The 17,501-nt window shown below is 41.3% G+C and overlaps 1 protein-coding gene across 1 annotated transcript in view; it reads right to left on the bottom strand.

Moving 5' to 3' along the window:
* The window catches only part of LOC123825901 (carcinoembryonic antigen-related cell adhesion molecule 1-like), a 71,411-nt gene extending 55,814 nt beyond the window's left edge, over positions 1 to 15,597 (bottom strand). Inside the window, exons 1-4 of the mRNA XM_045849552.1 lie at positions 15,534 to 15,597; positions 14,302 to 14,655; positions 11,151 to 11,396; positions 10,432 to 10,551 (exon numbers count right to left, since the gene is read on the bottom strand). Of these exons, the coding sequence (XP_045705508.1) occupies positions 10,432 to 10,551; positions 11,151 to 11,396; positions 14,302 to 14,655; positions 15,534 to 15,597 (784 nt within the window). The remainder of the gene's footprint in view (positions 1 to 10,431; positions 10,552 to 11,150; positions 11,397 to 14,301; positions 14,656 to 15,533) is intronic.
* Positions 15,598 to 17,501: the final 1,904 nt, after the last annotated feature.

The raw sequence follows: 17,501 nt of genomic DNA, 5'->3' as shown, positions 1-17,501 counted from the left end.
GTTGCCAAGAAAAAATTCTGTTGCCATGTAGGATCTGGTCTTCTCAATCACCTGCAATGCACTCATTCTGACTTCTGAAACAAAGACCCCATTTTCCTTTTTTTTCCTTTGTCCAGAATGTTTAAAACTCAATGTTTACTCACAATCATTGGATTTTTGAGCATCTGCGAATTCTCTATGATTATATATTAAAAATTGTATTTCCTTCTGCTAATTGGACTTTCTTAGTTTAATGATCAGCCCAGCCAAAACATTTTTAAAGGTGGGAGGGACAGTACTCCTATTTTTAGCCTCCTCATTAGCCAGGAATTGTGAGGCTGCTAGGTTGCAAGCAGGGGGGTTGGTGAGAAGACAAGTTTGGTCATCCAGTCAACAGGTGATGATAGTTGGAGCAGTGTGAATTATAAGTGTTGATTTCTGAATTTGTTCTGACCACTGAGTCAAAGAATTTTCTGAAGAAATTAATGTGGGGTATAAGAAAAAGTGAGGAGTGGCAAAAATACAAAGAGATTAAGACAAATTCTACAAGAGTACATTCAGGTCAACGATTTGCCTGGGATTACAAATCTTAAGGCATCCTAAAGCGCCTTTGAAATATTAGTTATTAGGTAAATAGTTGGTCACCAACAATCATGCCCAATGCATCTCTTTCATCCACTACCATGCCCCAAGTGTCTCTGCCAGTGCCTGATAGATTTAAAGTATGAGTTCATTACATGTTTACAGAATCTACAAAAGAATGAGTAATGAACAATCAAAATGTCTCCTGAACTACCATACACCATATTTCTTATTTACAAGGAAAATACTGTAATATCACAGATTTACCATTAGAACAGTGGGCCTGTATAAATCCATTTGTTGTTGTCAATCACATGAAGACCTTTCTTGAGCATTTCTGCTGTACATATTTTTGGAAATAAAGTTGAACATAAAAGTACTTGAATGATGTTGAAACTGAGCAGGCATCCTTGTGGGAGACATCTTGGGTTCATTTTCTCAGCAAAAGAAATGGAAGTGGAGTCCTTCGGGCAACAACAGGCTCAGCAAATGTTAATTGCAATTAGGGACATGTAAAAACAACAATACAAATTATTAAATAGTAGCTAATTATAGGCACTTTTACTTCCTTTTATCCAATGTGAATGTCTTTTATTTCTTTTCCTTGTCTGATTGTTGTGGCTAGGTCTTCCTATACTATATTGACTAGAAGTGTTGAGAGCCAACATCCTTGTTTTGTTCCTGATCTTACAGGGAAAATTTTCAGTTTTTTCCCACTGAGTATGATTTTGGTTGTAAGTTTCTTGTATGTGGCCTTTATTATGTTTAGGTATGCTCCCTCTACTTCACTTTGCTGAGTATTTTTTGTCATAAATGGGTAATGTACTGTAACAAATGCTTTTTTCAGCCTCTACTGATATGATCATGTGATTTTTGTCTTTCCTTTTGTTTATGTGATATATTATACTTATTGATTTGCAAATATTGTAGCATCCTTGCATCCTTGGGATGAATCCCAAATGATGATGATGTGTGATCTTTCTATTGTATTTCTCATTGTGCCTTGCCAATGTTTTGTTTACCATTTTAGCATCTATATACATAAGCAATATTGACCAGTGGTTTTCTTTCTTTGTTGTGTTTATATTTGATTGGGGTTTAGGCTGATTCATAAAAATACTTGGAAGTCATCCCTCATCTTGGAATTTTTAGAATAGTTTGAGGATAAGGGTTAGCTCTTCTTTAATTTTTTTTTGTGAAATTCTCCTTTGAAAATGTACTTGCACCTTTATCTCATCAATGATAGAAGGATAAAGAGTAATTTGTGAAGCCTTTGTTGAGAACTACGTAGACAATCACATGCTGATGTCCTCAGTTTGAAGCAAGACCATGCCTTTTACAAAAATGGAACCACAGTTGCAGACTGGCTCTGTGCCTGAGGAAACATGGAGAGTCTGAATGGGGAATGTAATGTGACCAGGTAGCTAGAACTACCGGGTCATTCATCATGAGCTGGATGATATCACACCCACCAACATAAGGTCAGGAGGGGAGAGCAGCATCCATCACAGCTTGGAGTGATACACCTTGGGTTAGACAAGGACAGGTGGCTGAGACCATTGTCATCAACCAATCCAGTACAGTGACCTGTTACATAGCTCTTACCTGTGGAATCACAGAAAGCTCACTTTGAGGAGTCAGCAAAGACATAAAAGTTTCCACTCACTCCAAGTTCATTCCAGACTTTAACGCCTACTTGCTGATACACACACTCTTTTAGTCACTCCCTTACCTGTCACCAGATTTCTAGTCATATTTACTCACTGACACAAGAATTCCCTAAATGTGGCTAACTTGTTGACTCAGCTGATGCACATTTTGTACAGGAATTAAATTTGACATTTTACAGCACTCCGAGACCCTATGAAATCTGTTACCCCAGACTACACTTTGAGAGCCAGCTTCACACACTTCTTCTGTGTCAGAACTGGAGACTGGGCACTCTGGCCCTTAACTGGGGTTTTATCCTCAAGACTACCCTTCATCCTTTACTTCCATAGGTGTCATCTCAACCTTTGTTCTAGTCTGACTACTCTTTACTACAACATTCATCCTGACAAAAATCTCTAAAGTAACTCAGCTCAACTTCTGCATTTGTGGTGTTTTAATCTTAAAATATCTCTTCACTGTGAATACTCCAACCTCTCATTCTCCACTAGATGCTCAGCTATTTTTCTCTCATGTGAAGAATATGCAAAGTGCTCCTACAACTCAACAACCACAACAGAACCAAATAACCTTATTTAAAATCAACAAAATTCTTCAATGCACACTTTATCAAGCAATACATGCAAATGGCCAATAAACACATAAAAATATGCTCGTATTCAGTATAATATGGACATTGCAAATCATAAAATTCAGGGTCAAATGGTTGCTTCTGATGTTGGCTGTGAGTATTGCTGCTGGGTAGATACAGTAAGAATATTACCCTGTGTGGTCCCTGTGAGTCCTCCAAATGTTTCTTCAATTAGAGTTCATAAATTTTACTTCTCAGCCAACTTGTTTCTTAAAGAAATAAGGCAGGTCTGTGTATGATAGGACAAATATATGGGGATCCCGATGCTCAGAGCTTTAACTGCTCTTGCTGTACCAAAAATAACACAAACTTTCTCAGGTGTCTGTTGATTATTGGGGTTTGATCATGGAAATGCAGTGGACTGGAAGGCAGAGACCACCCTGAGCTTCTTCTGATACTGCACTGACCAGCTGACTGGCCTGGTGGACAAGGCATCATTCCTTCAGGCTTCACACACCTCCCTCACCCAATGGAGGTATGTTTCTATGAGGCACCACTTCCCAAGTCAACCTGCAGCCTTAAATCAGAACTGAATAACACATGGGGACCAGGAAACAGGTTGTTAAACAGCTGACTACTGAGGCCCCTGGACCAAGAAGTTTGTCTGAACATCCGGGATAGTGTGACTGACATGAGCCAGTGATCCAATTAGTAAAAGAGCAGAGTCCAGAAATGAGCTGGGAAAGTGAGGGAAACAGGCAGGAGCTATCTGTGGCAGCAGAACGATGTGCTCTGTCCTTGGCTATTTTATTTATTCCTTCTCTACCGAGGGCAGGTGAGGACTTGTGCAAATGCAGGGTGTGGGACAGCAAGTGGACAACAGAAAGTTGCCTAAATTCTGGCCTTTCTGGACCATTTATGTGTGATGTTAATGAAATAGCATTTGAAAAAATAAAATTTTGTATGTAAAATTATTATCAGTATTTTAGGGCCTAAGACCAATGTAGAAAATTTTTTTTCTCCAGAGAGGAGCAAAGCATCTGAGACATGGGGCTCAGCTGCTGTAGGTACAGGGAGCCTCTCTGTGTGCTTAGAATTTCAAAAAGTCTACATCTGAGTTCTAGTCTTTGAAAGATTTCATTGTAAGTGTTCTGGAAGAGAAAAATGTGTTTGTTAGATGTGCATTATGGCTCTTGCTATACTCAGGACTAAGAAGGCTGCAGAGCGTGTTTAGAAGGCACCAACTGCGTGTTTAGATAAGTTTGAGCCTAGACTTGTTAGGGAATAAGTTCATTAGTTTCATCTATGTCTCACCACTACACTGCACACCTAAAACTAATAGAATATTGAATGTAAAGTATAATGCTAACATTTTTAAGAAAATTAAGCTTCATTTCAGTGACTAATAGGGAAACCAATCTTAGCTCATTGCCTGTTTAGCAACAAGTGCCACTCTGGCTTTTCTTTTTCACAGAGGCCCCTCAGTTACAGAGCCCTGAGAAACCTGTCTGTTTTAAAGGATCAGGCAGCTTTTCTTGCTGGTCTGATTTCGCAGAGTGGAACATCGATGATGAAATTTGAGGACATCTGCCTGAACACACAGTGTGTGTTTTCTGAACTATAGCATGTTGCCTCTGCTGGTGCGGTTCAAGGCTAGAGTTTTCCAGGGGTTGGGGGAATTTGGCTAATATATACAGAGATGTGATGTGGCAAAAAAGAGAAGTAGGTTTCCCTTTTTAAAAATAGGCAGTTACAATAATTGACTTACTAGTAGAACAAGTGCCCATGTACCAGAGACGGATTGAAATCACCATCATGTGAGCACATCAGTGGTTCTGATGTGAGCAGTGCACCCAGGTGAACAAGGTGAGCAAGCTCATGTCAGCAGTTCTTTCTCTGGGTGATGGGAGCAGGGCGACTAATACCCATTCATAATAGAATTTCTATAGCCTTATCAACAATTGTCAAGGCTTTCCTAAAGAAAAGAGGGATATAAACACAGCCAATACTGCTTAATTCTAAACAAACCAAAAGAAAAATGGGAGAAGAAATCTTTTTCAAAGATTTTATTTATTTATTTATTTTTTAGCAAGAAAGGAGGAGAGAGAGAAACAGAGGAGAGAGACATGAATGTGTGGTTGCCTCTTGAATGCCCCCTAGTGGGAACCTGGCATGTGTCTTACTGGGAATGGAACCAGCAACCCTTTGGTTCACAGGCCCGAAGTCAATCCACTAAGTCACACCAGCCAGGGCAAAGAGAATTTTCTTAAAACTGGTTCAAACATTCACTTACCTAAGGAGCAGCCCCTCTTCCATCTCTTTAAAAAATTATTACCATAGGCAAATACAGATTTTAAAATTGTTCTCTAAATATTAATACAAGTTTAAGGTATATGAATGAATAAATTCAATTTATTCCAATGGTTATAAATTAATGCTTTTTGCACTTTTGTGCCATTGTATTGGCTAAACCATTATTTATTTATGTATGTATCTTTAAAAAGAAATTATTTTGGCTTGTCTCATGAAGTAATTTCTATAGCAGACTATAGTTTAAAAGCATTTACATGTGTGTGATTTGAAGAGAAAGATGCACAAGCAATAATATTTCTCGTAAATCTTTATTTCAAGGACTTTTGCCATCTTTCTGCTCAGCAATACAAAGCATTTATTATTTTTGGAGAGAAAATAAGTAATATTAATCTACAAAAAGAAGGCAGACCATTTATGGGCTGGTTCATATACCAAGGATTATATGTATATTTTTTTTTAAATTCTGTGATCCTAATATCAAAACCAAAGAAGCAAACAAAACAAAACTATCAGAGAATAGGTCAGTACCCATCATTTATCACTCAGAACAAGAGCTGAGAACTTGATTTTTATTCAAAGAAATCTTAATCAGTGAAAGGACCAGAGAAGACATACATTTTTTGAGTGAACACCTAAACCCTTATAGTAGATTTTGACTCCCACTTAATTAGAAACATTAAATGATTTTGTGTTTGGTATTCACACTGTGAACAGAGCCAGTTCCCAACTACCTCATGTTAAATGTCCTTTCTTGCGTTTGTGACAGCACTGGACACCACTGTGGTAATCCCTGTATGTCAGTGTGTGCTGCTCAAAGTGATCACAGGAAGGCTCTGTCTTCTGTGGGCCATGCTGAGAACATCTGCCCCAAAGTAAGAAATCCCTCTGGGGAGGACTGAAGTCTTCTCTCCATTACATTCTTTCAGGGTGCTTGCTAATTTTTCACTTTCATGCATTATGTATACAAGATCTTTCTTCAAAGATGCTCAGCTGCTTTTCTTTCCATCACCAACACACACATACAGATGTGAACATGTATGTGCCAAACTTCCCCTCCTGTCCTAAAGAAGGATATTTAGTGTAAACTTTATTGTGTGTGTTTAATTCTATTCACATTTGAGCTAACAACTGAGTTTTCTTTAAATTTGAATATTGAAGTACATCAGAGATGAAGAACTTATCTTCTGTGAGCTGGAGAGGTGAGGGTGAAATAGTTCTGCTCTTTAGACACTTGTAGTGACACAAATAGTGTAGATAAAGCTCAAACTCCTCCGATCCCTTCTGAGGCCCTCTGTTTACTTTGCATAGGTGCTGCCCTCTGATGATCACATTTCAAATGGCAGCTCCCTATAAGGTCAAATGTTTTGTTCCAACTTCAGGTCATGCTTAGGAGCCAAACTAGAAAAAGTCAGTGTCAAGGGACTGTGGTCCTCCTGGTTGAAAAGTCAATAAGCTTTTGAGGATGGTGAAGGCAGAATATTAAACGAACCAGCAGCTCTTAGTAACTGCACTGAGTACGGACCCAGGAAGCTAAACTTCCTCAGCAGGGCAAAGGAATGACTTCATCCTCCAAGTCAATTTCACACCAAACTCCAATCACAAAAGCCATACACACTACTAGTGTCATTCTTAATGGTTTGAACTACAGGCTTTCTTGGTAGAAATGACCCAAAGGGCAAGTTGTCTAAATGCCTCAGTAGACACCTGAGCTTTGAAGGGTGGAAGTGGATGCCTACCAATGTTGATATTTTTTCAGACAATGGCATTAGTGACACCAGTGACACCAGTGACACCAGGGAAAAGATTAGCTGCAAGGGTGGGCAGTTTAGGCCAAGCATTACATCCACATCTGTGACCACTCAGGGATCTGCCACACATTCTGGGCTATGCTGGACATACCCAGCAGAGTAAAAGACATGTTGTTGTGTTTCTACCTCCATTCAGTTAATGTTAGAAGAATGAAAGGTGCTTTATGAACCCTCTGGTTTGACCTAATAAGAGAATGACATTCAGAATTCTAGGCTTCAGGGGAAGGCCATGCTTTCTATAGCAATACTGCAATAGCTCCTGATTGGCTTTTAACTCCCACAAGATTCAGATTGCCTAAATTTGGGCTGTAATGTGACAAGGTAGCTAGACCTCCTCAGATTTGGGTTCTATTGCATGCATGGATGTTAATATCAAGCAATAAGAGCAGAGCCCATCACAAACAGAAGTGATAGATCTGGATTAGACAAGGGCATGTGACCCAGACCTTAAGCACCTACTGCTTCAGCAAGGGGTCTGTCACAAAGCTTTCACCATGGAATCACAAGAACTTCCCTGTCACTTTCAACAAAGAAGTCAACATCCACTCTGAGTTCATTCTGGCCCTCAATTTCCCCTCCCAACCACACACACCATCAGCCACTATTTTTGCCTCTCCCCAGACACCTAGTCAACCTACTTACACACAAATCCTCTAAAACGTGGCTAACTTGTTGACTCAGCTGAGGCACATCTCATGTCATGGGATTGAGTTTTAGTTATTATCAGTTCTCCAAGGCCGTGTGGAAACGATGGCCCTCAGACCATACCTCGAGAGCCTGTACCATATGCTTCCACTGGGTTGAAATAGAGACTGGACACCATTGACCTTCAATCTTGTCCTCATCCTCAAGCCTGCCCTGCATTCCCCACCTTTGCCAGGCTCCACTGCAACCCCTCTGCTAGTGTAACTACCAGAGATTCCAACTGTCTTCCTGATTAAAATTTGTGTACTCATGATGTCCAAAATCTTACACACTTTCATCACTCCTCAGAATCCTAGTCCTCAACAGGAAGTTCATCTCATCTCTCCCTTGATTCTTGTTCCATGTCTCCTGTTTCACTACATTGGTTGCCCAGTGCATCTGATTTTCCCTCTTATACTATTCTTAGAAGACTAAACTGAGTCTTTCAAACTTTCAAATCTTTACTCTTTCTGTCAACCCTGTGTCTCTCCCCACATACCCATCCTAGTCTGGGAGAATGGCTCCCCTCTCTTACTGCACCAGCTCCAGTGGCCCCATCCTCATCACTGAGGTAAGCAAGCCACTTACATGTATGCCTCAGCCTCGTCCTGAGTTTCCTTAATTAACAAAACCTCCTCAGTCACCTTCTTATGTCCTCTTTAATCCATACAATACCTAATACCCAAAGCCTTATGCTTTACACTTTCCCATCAGGTCTCTGAGCAGATCCTATTTCTTTTTGAGTGCCCTGTATGCACAACTCTGCCTACCCACCATCCACCTCTGACCAGAGGATTCAGTCCAATGCCTCAGAGGACCCAAGTAGGATTAAAAAGTAGACCAGAAAAGAGATTTATTTCCTGTTGCTGAAGTTCTGATTGTAGACACTGAAGGTAGAGGTGTGGACTTTCCAAACATGACAGAGAAATCAAAGAGAAAGACATTGGTTTGTGCCCTGAATTCCAGGTCATAGGAGGCACAAAACAGCATCTCCCAGTGCAGGTCTGTGGGGCCTGATGTCACAGGGACCTACATGTTTGCTAGACTTTCTGGTGTTCATGACAGAATAGTTTTCAAACCTTGGTAATATTTTCCTCGAAAGTGAATGAAAATGTATATACAATGCAAACACTGTTGATGGGTAGGCCCCTGCAGAGGTGCCAAGGTTCACACCTGCCCTTTCTATCAGATTCTAATACAAAGGCCACTTGAAGGCAAACTCATTCTGAGAGAAATCTGGGCAGTCAGGTCATGTTTGGCTGTGGACACCAATTCAGAAGGAAGGCAGGACAACTGGAAACAGTTACTGGGAAAATTATAGCCAGATGTTTAAAAATGGGATGATTTGAAAATAAGATAAGGATGGGCACTGTGAGAAAAGCGAAAAGATCGGGTAATTACAAGGAGATGCTGTCAGAGTGAAAGATGCATCAGACAAATTTAAAGGGGCAAGAGAGACTATCTTAAAGACCATGTGTTAGTATAGAGAGCCAGAAAGCAACACCCTTTAAAGAGAAGGATGAGAAGATTTTAAGAACACGATAAAGAATCAAAGACTCTTCTGTTTGCTATTTGGCTTTACAAAAAAGAAGTGTAAAGACAAACATTTCATGAAATCTTCCCAGTTTGTCTTTTTACCTCATGCTTTCAATGGTCCTCAAAGAAGTTGATCTTCAACCATCCCGGAGAGATGAGACACAGACACCAGGAGAACTAAATTTAAAGTCAGGGGCTGATGTTTATCCTGGTCAGAAGAATCCATGTGTGTTGGGGCTGCTATGAACAAATACACATGGACTATAGATATCCTGTGGAGAAAAGGGATGGCACGTCAGTTCTCTAAGTGAGAGCCATTGCTCTGGCCTCTACCTTGACAGGCTTTTATTGCTTTTCTGGGTACATAACATTGAGGATGGTCCTCATTTGCTATGCACAGGTTGGCTGTAGGCTTTTACCTTTTACAGATAACAAAGGAATGAATGTTGTGAATTACTTGAAAGAGAAGGATGTTACAGATCAAGGCAAACAGTGGTTGAAATGGTTACAGTCCATATTTGGGAGGTTTAGCTCAGATTTTAGGAAGTTACAGTAAGCACTTGATGCCTCAAGTGAGGGTGAGGGAGTTTTAGCAAAAGCAAGCCTCATAATGGCCAAGGTACAATGTAGGCCTGATTCCCCACGAGAAAACCTCTCCATAGCTGTGGTCCTGTGTGCCTGTTGCTCCCCACTTGTTTTCCACATGAAGGCTAGCTGCATTTCCACACCATGTGAAGTGGTTCCCTACATGCAATAAAAAATTGCTACTCCATTTCCTAAGAAAATGTTCTAAAGGTGTGGAGGTCAGATGCCTACAATCGGGAAGAACCTGTGTAAAGGTCAGTGATTCTGAGGAACAGGAAGGCATCTGTTTCATAACAAAACTGCTTTCTTCACAATGGAAGGAAACACAACTACATCTCTTTCAGCCAAGACCCAGTTTTCATTTCTATCCCTTAATGCAATTTATAAAGAGGTGCAAAACAACTGAGAGCCCCTGAACAGAGCCAAAATCTGATCTCCCAGAAGGCTGGGCTTCTGGAGATTTCCATTCAGATACCACATTTTTTTCTATAGTAACATTTCCTCTCCTCAAACATAATCCCGATGGAAAAAATGTGTACTTGATCCTACAACGTGGCTGGAGTCACATGATTTGACCTCATTAGTTACCTAAGAGCAGAGGAACTGACTTTCACCACTTGGTTTGCTCCAGTGAAGGTTTTTCTATAGAACATATGGTGGAAGTTTTGCCAGTTCAGGTTAAGGAGCTTCACCCTCACACCTTACCTGCAGTTTCTCTAGCTTTGAATGATGTACTCTTCTCCAGGAGGTACCAAAAGACCAAGAGATCAAACTTAGCTTCGTAAACTATGGGTTCATTTCTAATTCCATGGGCATTGGTCTGAACTAGGACATTGGAGCTAAAGTCCTCACTTTATTACCAAATTTCCAATTATATCTTATTAACAGAAAGAATAGAAATGGACTAAACTAATCAAATAGTTTTATTGACATGTAAATAACAATAGTGGAGACTTTAGAAATGTTTTGAAAGTTATCTAAAAGAAAGACTAAGATCAGTGTTGCTACCCACCTGGGTGTCCTCTTGTCCATTCCCTTTGTCTACAATTGTGACCACGTGCATCCTCATGTTTGCATGGAGAAGTGACAGAGGTCAGATTCTGTGAGCTTATCACCTGCTCTCACTGGTTAGCACAGGACAACTGCTGATTCTCTGAGGGACACAATGTTAACTACACTGTGGACATAATACAAGTGAGGCCAAACCAAGACAGGGGTTGGTTTGAAATGTGACCTGAAGTGAACAATAATGACAATGACAGCTCACATTTTTGAGTGTTTATTGAATTAATGTAAATCTTTAGGAACTATTCACCTGCAGACAAATATATAATAATAATGCAAAGAAACTTAACTTAGAGTTCTGTAACTCAGAGGAAGAAAGGAGGGTCACAAATGTAGCAAAAGCAGTTTAAAGGGCTGACTTTCAGCCCACATGGTGGTGTTCCATGCTTTACACTTGTAAATCCCAGCATCTTCCCCTGTGACTGGGTTTATGATTAGTCTTTTGTTGTTCCTGGTCAGAGTAATTCTGTTTGTAAGTAGCAGAGGCCTGTCATTGAACATCCACTGGATTATGCGTTCTTTTGTGTAGCAGTTCAAGACCAGAGTATACGTAGTCCCACTGACTGTATGCCCTCCAGCTTGGATGACGGGCACTGTCAGATACTCTGTAAAGAAACAGAGAATGTAAATTTTTGAGAATGTGCTTGAGACATGGAGCCATGCTGCTCCCTCAGAGATCTCCACCACTCACAGTCCACAGTGAGCAATGTAAAGGTCACCAGAGTATGTACTTGACATTTGCAGACAGAAAATTGTCTAAGTTCAGGTGATGGTATGTAAAGTGGAAGATGCATTTCCTCTCTGAGCCCATATAAGCTCAGGTGGATTCTATACCTGTTTTCTCACTCATCTCTGTAGCAGCAGCACAAAAAACCCCTTCCCAGTTCTTATGGCTCATAACCTCATCATCAGGTACAGTTTTTCTTTCATTAGCTTTATTGTTCTGGTCCTAGAACTTTTTTCACAAACATTGCAAAACATCAGGTTCTACTCCTTATGAAAATATTTATATACTTTGGGGATGGCAAGGTTACCACCTTTGTCCATCTCTGGGGCCAAGGGAAGTTTACAGCAAGTAGAAAAGCATTCAGTTTTTGTTAAACAAATTATTAGTGATTAAGAATGACCCAATCCAGTGTTCATGGCTTCCACTTTGAGGATTTCTATCTAAAAGGCTTCTCACTCTGAACAAGACTTTATTTTCTTGCCAACTGAGTCAATGTCATGGTATCATTAATCTCTAGAGGGAAGAAGTTAAGCATTTAACAAAAGACATTGACTGTGGGAATAGAAGAAAGGTATTCATGTAACAAAGGGCATACATAACAGCCCAGAGCTAACACAATATTTCCCAGACCACATGACTTCTTGGTTGACCAGAAGCCTTTCCTTGCAGCTGCACAGACTTCTATCACCCAGCTGAGGTGTGATTCTCTGGGGCACCATTTCTCAGGACATCCTCAAGACTGGGGTTTGAATGAAACAACAAATAAAGTCCGTAAGCAAGCAAGCAGCAGGTTGACTACTCGGGCCTCTGGCTCATGAGGTGGGTCAGGTTTTCCCAGGAAGTGTGAGTGAAATGAGCCAGTGAGGCAATGAATGCTAGAACAGTGTCCAAGAAGTCATTTAGCTAAATAAATAAATAAATAAATAAATAAATAAATAAATAAGGATAGGCAGAGGCTAATAATGGCAGCAGAATTGTCTGCTTTTCCCTTGAACATTCAAGTCTCTCTCCCCTGACAGCAGGTGAGAACTTGTGTAAATGGAAAATTACATTTAAGAAAATTACAAATTAAGAGTGACTTACAGCAAATGGGGAGCACTGACTTCCTGAAATTCTGGTGCTTGTACAATTTGTGTAAGGTGGCCATGAGATAGAAATGTGAAAAAACTTAAAATTATTCTGTGTGTGAAATGATGATTAATAACCTAGGCCCTTAAACTAATGGCAAGAAAGACTATTTCCTTAGAAAAAGAAAAGAAAAGGATCTGAGATGATGGTCTTAGTTCCTGGAGGCACAGAAAGCCTGTCCCTCATGGTCAGAATTTAAAGGACTCTGCATGCAAGTTCCAGCCTCAGAAGTGATTTTCGATCACTCGTTCATTTCATTCATTCCCTATTTATTTCTTCCAAATTCATCAACAGCAACTGAGTTTGTTGTTGTTGTTGTTGTTGTTGTTTACTTATTAGTCCCTGAGCTGGTTTCAGAGGTAGAGTGGGTAGTGAGAAGACAAAGTCCTTTTATTTGTATCTGGTGGGAGAAAGTGCACCAAAGAAGGAAACAAATAAGTGATGTCAAATCCAGTTCAGGGAGGGATTGATGGGACACCTGAGTGGGATGCCTGGGTAATGTATACAGTGATTCTGATTGTTACTGCAGTTACTTTGGTTCTAGAGTAAAAATAGTCTATGCCTCCATGTTTTCACTCCACACACCAAAAAGTATTCCTATGAGCTGAGGACACGTAATAAAAAAAAAGTCTCTGAATCAGTTATTTTGGTTCAGAATCCAAAGACCCTCTTCTGTGTTCCCCAAGGTAGAGAAATTAAGTCTATGGCTATAGGCAGCCCAAGAGTGAGTTAAATGAGCTGCACATATTCTGTTTGAGTCTGCTAGAGTGGCTGTATCTTCCTGTTCCTCTGTTTGTTCTCAATGAAAAAGGTTATCAGTATGTTAACTGTAAAATATTGTCAGCATGTGACCTTAATCTTGAAACAGAGGAGCTGCTCCAAAATAACATTTCTTATTGAACAACTCCCAAATGTCTTATTGGTCTGGGCTTATCCCTGGTGAATGAGGACCTTCCAGGAGCATCTTTTCTCCTCAGTTTCTTTCTGGAGATGCTGACCTTCTTCTGAAACTTCCTAAGTCCCCCAGGACAGTCTGCTATATCCCCAGACATTGTCTAACTGTACTCTCCACACACAGACTCAGGTAACACCAAACTCCATTTCTGCCAAAATGTGACTCCTCGGCCTGAGGCAGGACTGGTCACTGCCTCGGGAGCCTTGTGACTCAGAGGCCCATTAACCTTCACACACTGAGACTGTTTGAGACACCAAATCCAAAATGGCACAGGTTGCCTTGTGTCCCTGGTTTCAAGAAACCTGGCACAGTATTCTGGGGAGTGGTTTCTGAGCTGAGCTCTGTGTGAGTACTAGGAGGCCTCTCAGACAATGCCCTGACCTAGTATAGAGGGTTAGCCTCAGTTCAAGTCATAGGAACATGCTCAGGGGGCTGAACTGAGAATGGTATCTCTCTGCTGCATTTCTCTCTTCAGACTGACCCATCTGTCAGCAGTGAATGCCTGCAGGACTGCACATTGGGAAAGGAACTGAGATCTTAAGAAATTTGTCTATACTCTGTGAATCCTGCCTTAAATGTCAAAATTGACTCTGAAACAAAATGCAGAGGGGGATGGCAGTAGTGTCCAGGGTTGCCAGTCATGTATGTGAAATAGGAGTCACCCCACCCAACCTCCAGTCATCAGAGAGCAATCACTCACCAAACAAGTGAAGCAGCCCAGATGCTATTTCTGGTTCTGAATCTGGAAGGTGGACAGCTACAGTGTATGGTCCTGTATCATTCACGGTGACATTTTTCAATAGCAAGGATCCATCATCAGTTATCATCTGTTCTCCATTATCTCCAGGACCACTTAAATGGAAACCGGATGTCATCATAGAAAATGCAATTATATTATTTTTGTCCACACCTTTACCCTTGTACCACACTATGCCTACAGATTCAGGAGGCTTATTGTGGATACGTAGAAGCACATCTTGCCCTTCAGAAGCAAAGCTGTCCAAAACATGGATTTCAGCTGTGGTGGGCAGGCTCCAGAAAGTTAAGAGTGAAACTAGGAAATAAGAAAAAAATTGATCAATATTTATATCTATGTATTGGGACAGAAAGATGAGACCCTGAATCCTGAATGGGTATATTTATCTCTCAGCCTTGGTCTGCAGGTGAGTGTGTGTCTCCCACGGTCAAGGTCAACAGCATGGCTCCCATTACTTCAGCACATCTGAAGCTATTACTTTTTTTTCTGTTTCAAATACTATTCTCCAGGTGCTTGTCTTGGTCACCTCATCACTGTGCTTAGAGCAACGCTAACACTCAGGGGCAGTCTTGAAAGACACATTTGCTGACCGCCTTCTCTAAAGATTCTCTGCCTTCACTTTCTGACCTGTCCTGCTCTTTTTTTTTTCATGCCTTTTCTGGGTACCTGACCTCACATCTACACCTTTCCTTGTCCCTCTCTCCTCCATAGAACATGGACTTTCTGAGAGCAGGGCTTGTCTGATCTTCTAGCTCCAGTGACTGCAACAGCTTGAAAATAGATGGGGATGAATGAATGAGTGCTGTACCTCCTGGGGTTTATCTTCCCATTTCTGGGTTTTGTAGTGATGGCAATGTTTAGCATCCCTGGTTTTTTTTTTTAATATTTCCTGACATAAATCATTATTATTATTACCAGTTTTCATTATTCAATACTCAGTGATTAATAACAGGAAATACACAGCAATCCACATTTTCCTGCCTCCCACCACTTCCAGATTATGAGATTTTCCTCTTGCTGGGCCCCCTTACCCATCCTACTCTGCTCCTTGTCCTTCACCCTCAGGTCCAGACAGAAGCCTTCCCTCTTTTCTCAGATCCCTGGGTCTTTAGCAGACTCCAGCCAGTCTCTGGGTCAGATCCTTAGTCTACCCCAAGGAATTATCTCCTACTCACCAAGTAGCAGGAGCCCTTTCCAGTGGACAAGTCCTCTGTAGGTAGAGACTGACAGCGATCCCATGGTGTATGTTGTCTGCTCTGTGGTGCCTGTTTTGAGAGAAGCTTCACTTTTGGTGAGGTTCACAGCAACCACTGTCCCAAATGGTACAATCTGCTGTGTGTCCTACTGAGCCCTGAGCTTTATTCTGGGGCAAAGTTACCAATCTTGTCATGTGGGATAGGGGCAGGGAGTATGTACATGACCATACCACTCCCTGCTCTAGTTTTAGCCACCCGTGGCCCTTCTAACCAGTACTGCCCTCCTACAATTTGGTTCCTTGGGAACTTCTGAGGCCTCTCAGCACCACACAAACACACATGCACACACATATGCACACACAAACACCCACTGTCATGCTGTATTTGGAAAAGCACAAGCCTGGGTTTCTGGGTTTTAGGGCTTTTCCGCAGGTTCATGCCAGGTGCCCAGTAGTCTTTTCCAATGCCTCTTTTACATTTGACTCTTCCATTCAGAGCAGTAGTTCTTGTGCTAAGTCACAGAAACCTGTCAGAAGGAAGTCAATCCTGCTATGTACCACATCACCTGTGAAACAGTATAACATTGCAATGCCCAGGTGACACCTAAAACTGCAGCTTACGCAGCTGTCCAGCAAATTTGGATGCCCATTCAGAGTGAGATCCTTTGATGTCAAAGTAGAAGCTCCTCTCCTGCTGGCCTGTGCACAACGGAAGTCTCCAGATCCTGTTAAACAGCAGATTCTGCCTGGATGCAGTGGGCCAGAGACTCTGTATCTGACAAGCTCTGTGGGGAGGTTGATCTTAATTATCATTTGTGGAGCTCACTTGCAATAGCAAGGTTGACAGGGACATGGGTGTCTTGGGAGGATGACTCACTAATGCCAGCATTGGCAACTGCTGTGCATTTAGCTTGGGTCTGTCAGAACTACACAGAGAGCCCCAGATATCATAAAAAAAGGGGGTTATTTATTTGTGACACAGAAACCCAGCTGGGCACCAGGTCTCCCCCATGTTCTCAAAAGCTCTCTGGTTTTATTTTTTTCCCACATGAAGGTAATAGAAATAACTCTGGGAATGAGAAGTGTTCAAGCTCAGTGATAATTGCAGAGGGGACTCTTCCTCTATCTGAGGTGGTCACCAGACTGGCTTTTGCTTCCAGGGACAAAAACTCAAAACCAGAATTCTCAGTAGGACATGCAGTTTTGGGTGTGAAGTGGGAGATGTCCTCTCTGTGTCCCAGGAAGAAAGGATTGTTGTGAAAGTTTGGGTGCCTGTGTGCTGCCTGGTTCTCAAGAGACAGTTTCAGGTAGACCATTCCTCCCCAAGTCTTTTTGTAGGACCTGCCCTGTGCTGCTGGCTGCTGGGAAAACCTCTGAGTTATCCCTGGGCAGACTCCCCATGCTTGTCCATGCAGGATGCCAGGCATAGAGTAGAGAGCAGCACAGGAACCCCTAAGAGAGGAGGTGCTTCTGGACTCTCTCTGGGTAAAAAAAAAACTCCAAGCTTATACAGCCATGTAATGAGTTTATCTGAGCCAAACTGACCTCATATGCCTTGGAGAAAGCACTCAAATGATTTGAACAAAGGCAGTTTTTTCAGATTATTTTATACATTGTCATCAAAATAGAAGACAAAAATTTAGACAAAATCCAGAAGAAAGTGAAATAAAACATAGCAAAGCAATCTCCAGAATTGAAAAGAAAAAGGCAAAATGGAGACACACATATTTTTTACATTGGTGGGTAGAGGATAATTACCATTTAGAGCACACAGGGAAGGTGTGCAGGGGTCCAGATAGCATAAAGGATGTTGTGGTTTCACACACTTGTCCCAGACTCCGTGACGTGAATGGTCCAGAGAACAAAATCACTCTGATGTGTCAAACTTATGCTTCCCAAGATGCACAAAAGTGGATCAGGGCTCACTTACATTAAAGACTGACCTTTC

Source organism: Phyllostomus hastatus, unplaced genomic scaffold (genome assembly GCF_019186645.2).
Source record: "Phyllostomus hastatus isolate PE091 unplaced genomic scaffold, TTU_PhHast_1.1 phas_contig_699, whole genome shotgun sequence".
Classification (NCBI taxonomy): domain Eukaryota; kingdom Metazoa; phylum Chordata; class Mammalia; order Chiroptera; family Phyllostomidae; genus Phyllostomus; species Phyllostomus hastatus.
Note: the sequence above shows the minus strand (reverse complement) of the source record. Positions and strands in the feature narration are given on the sequence as shown.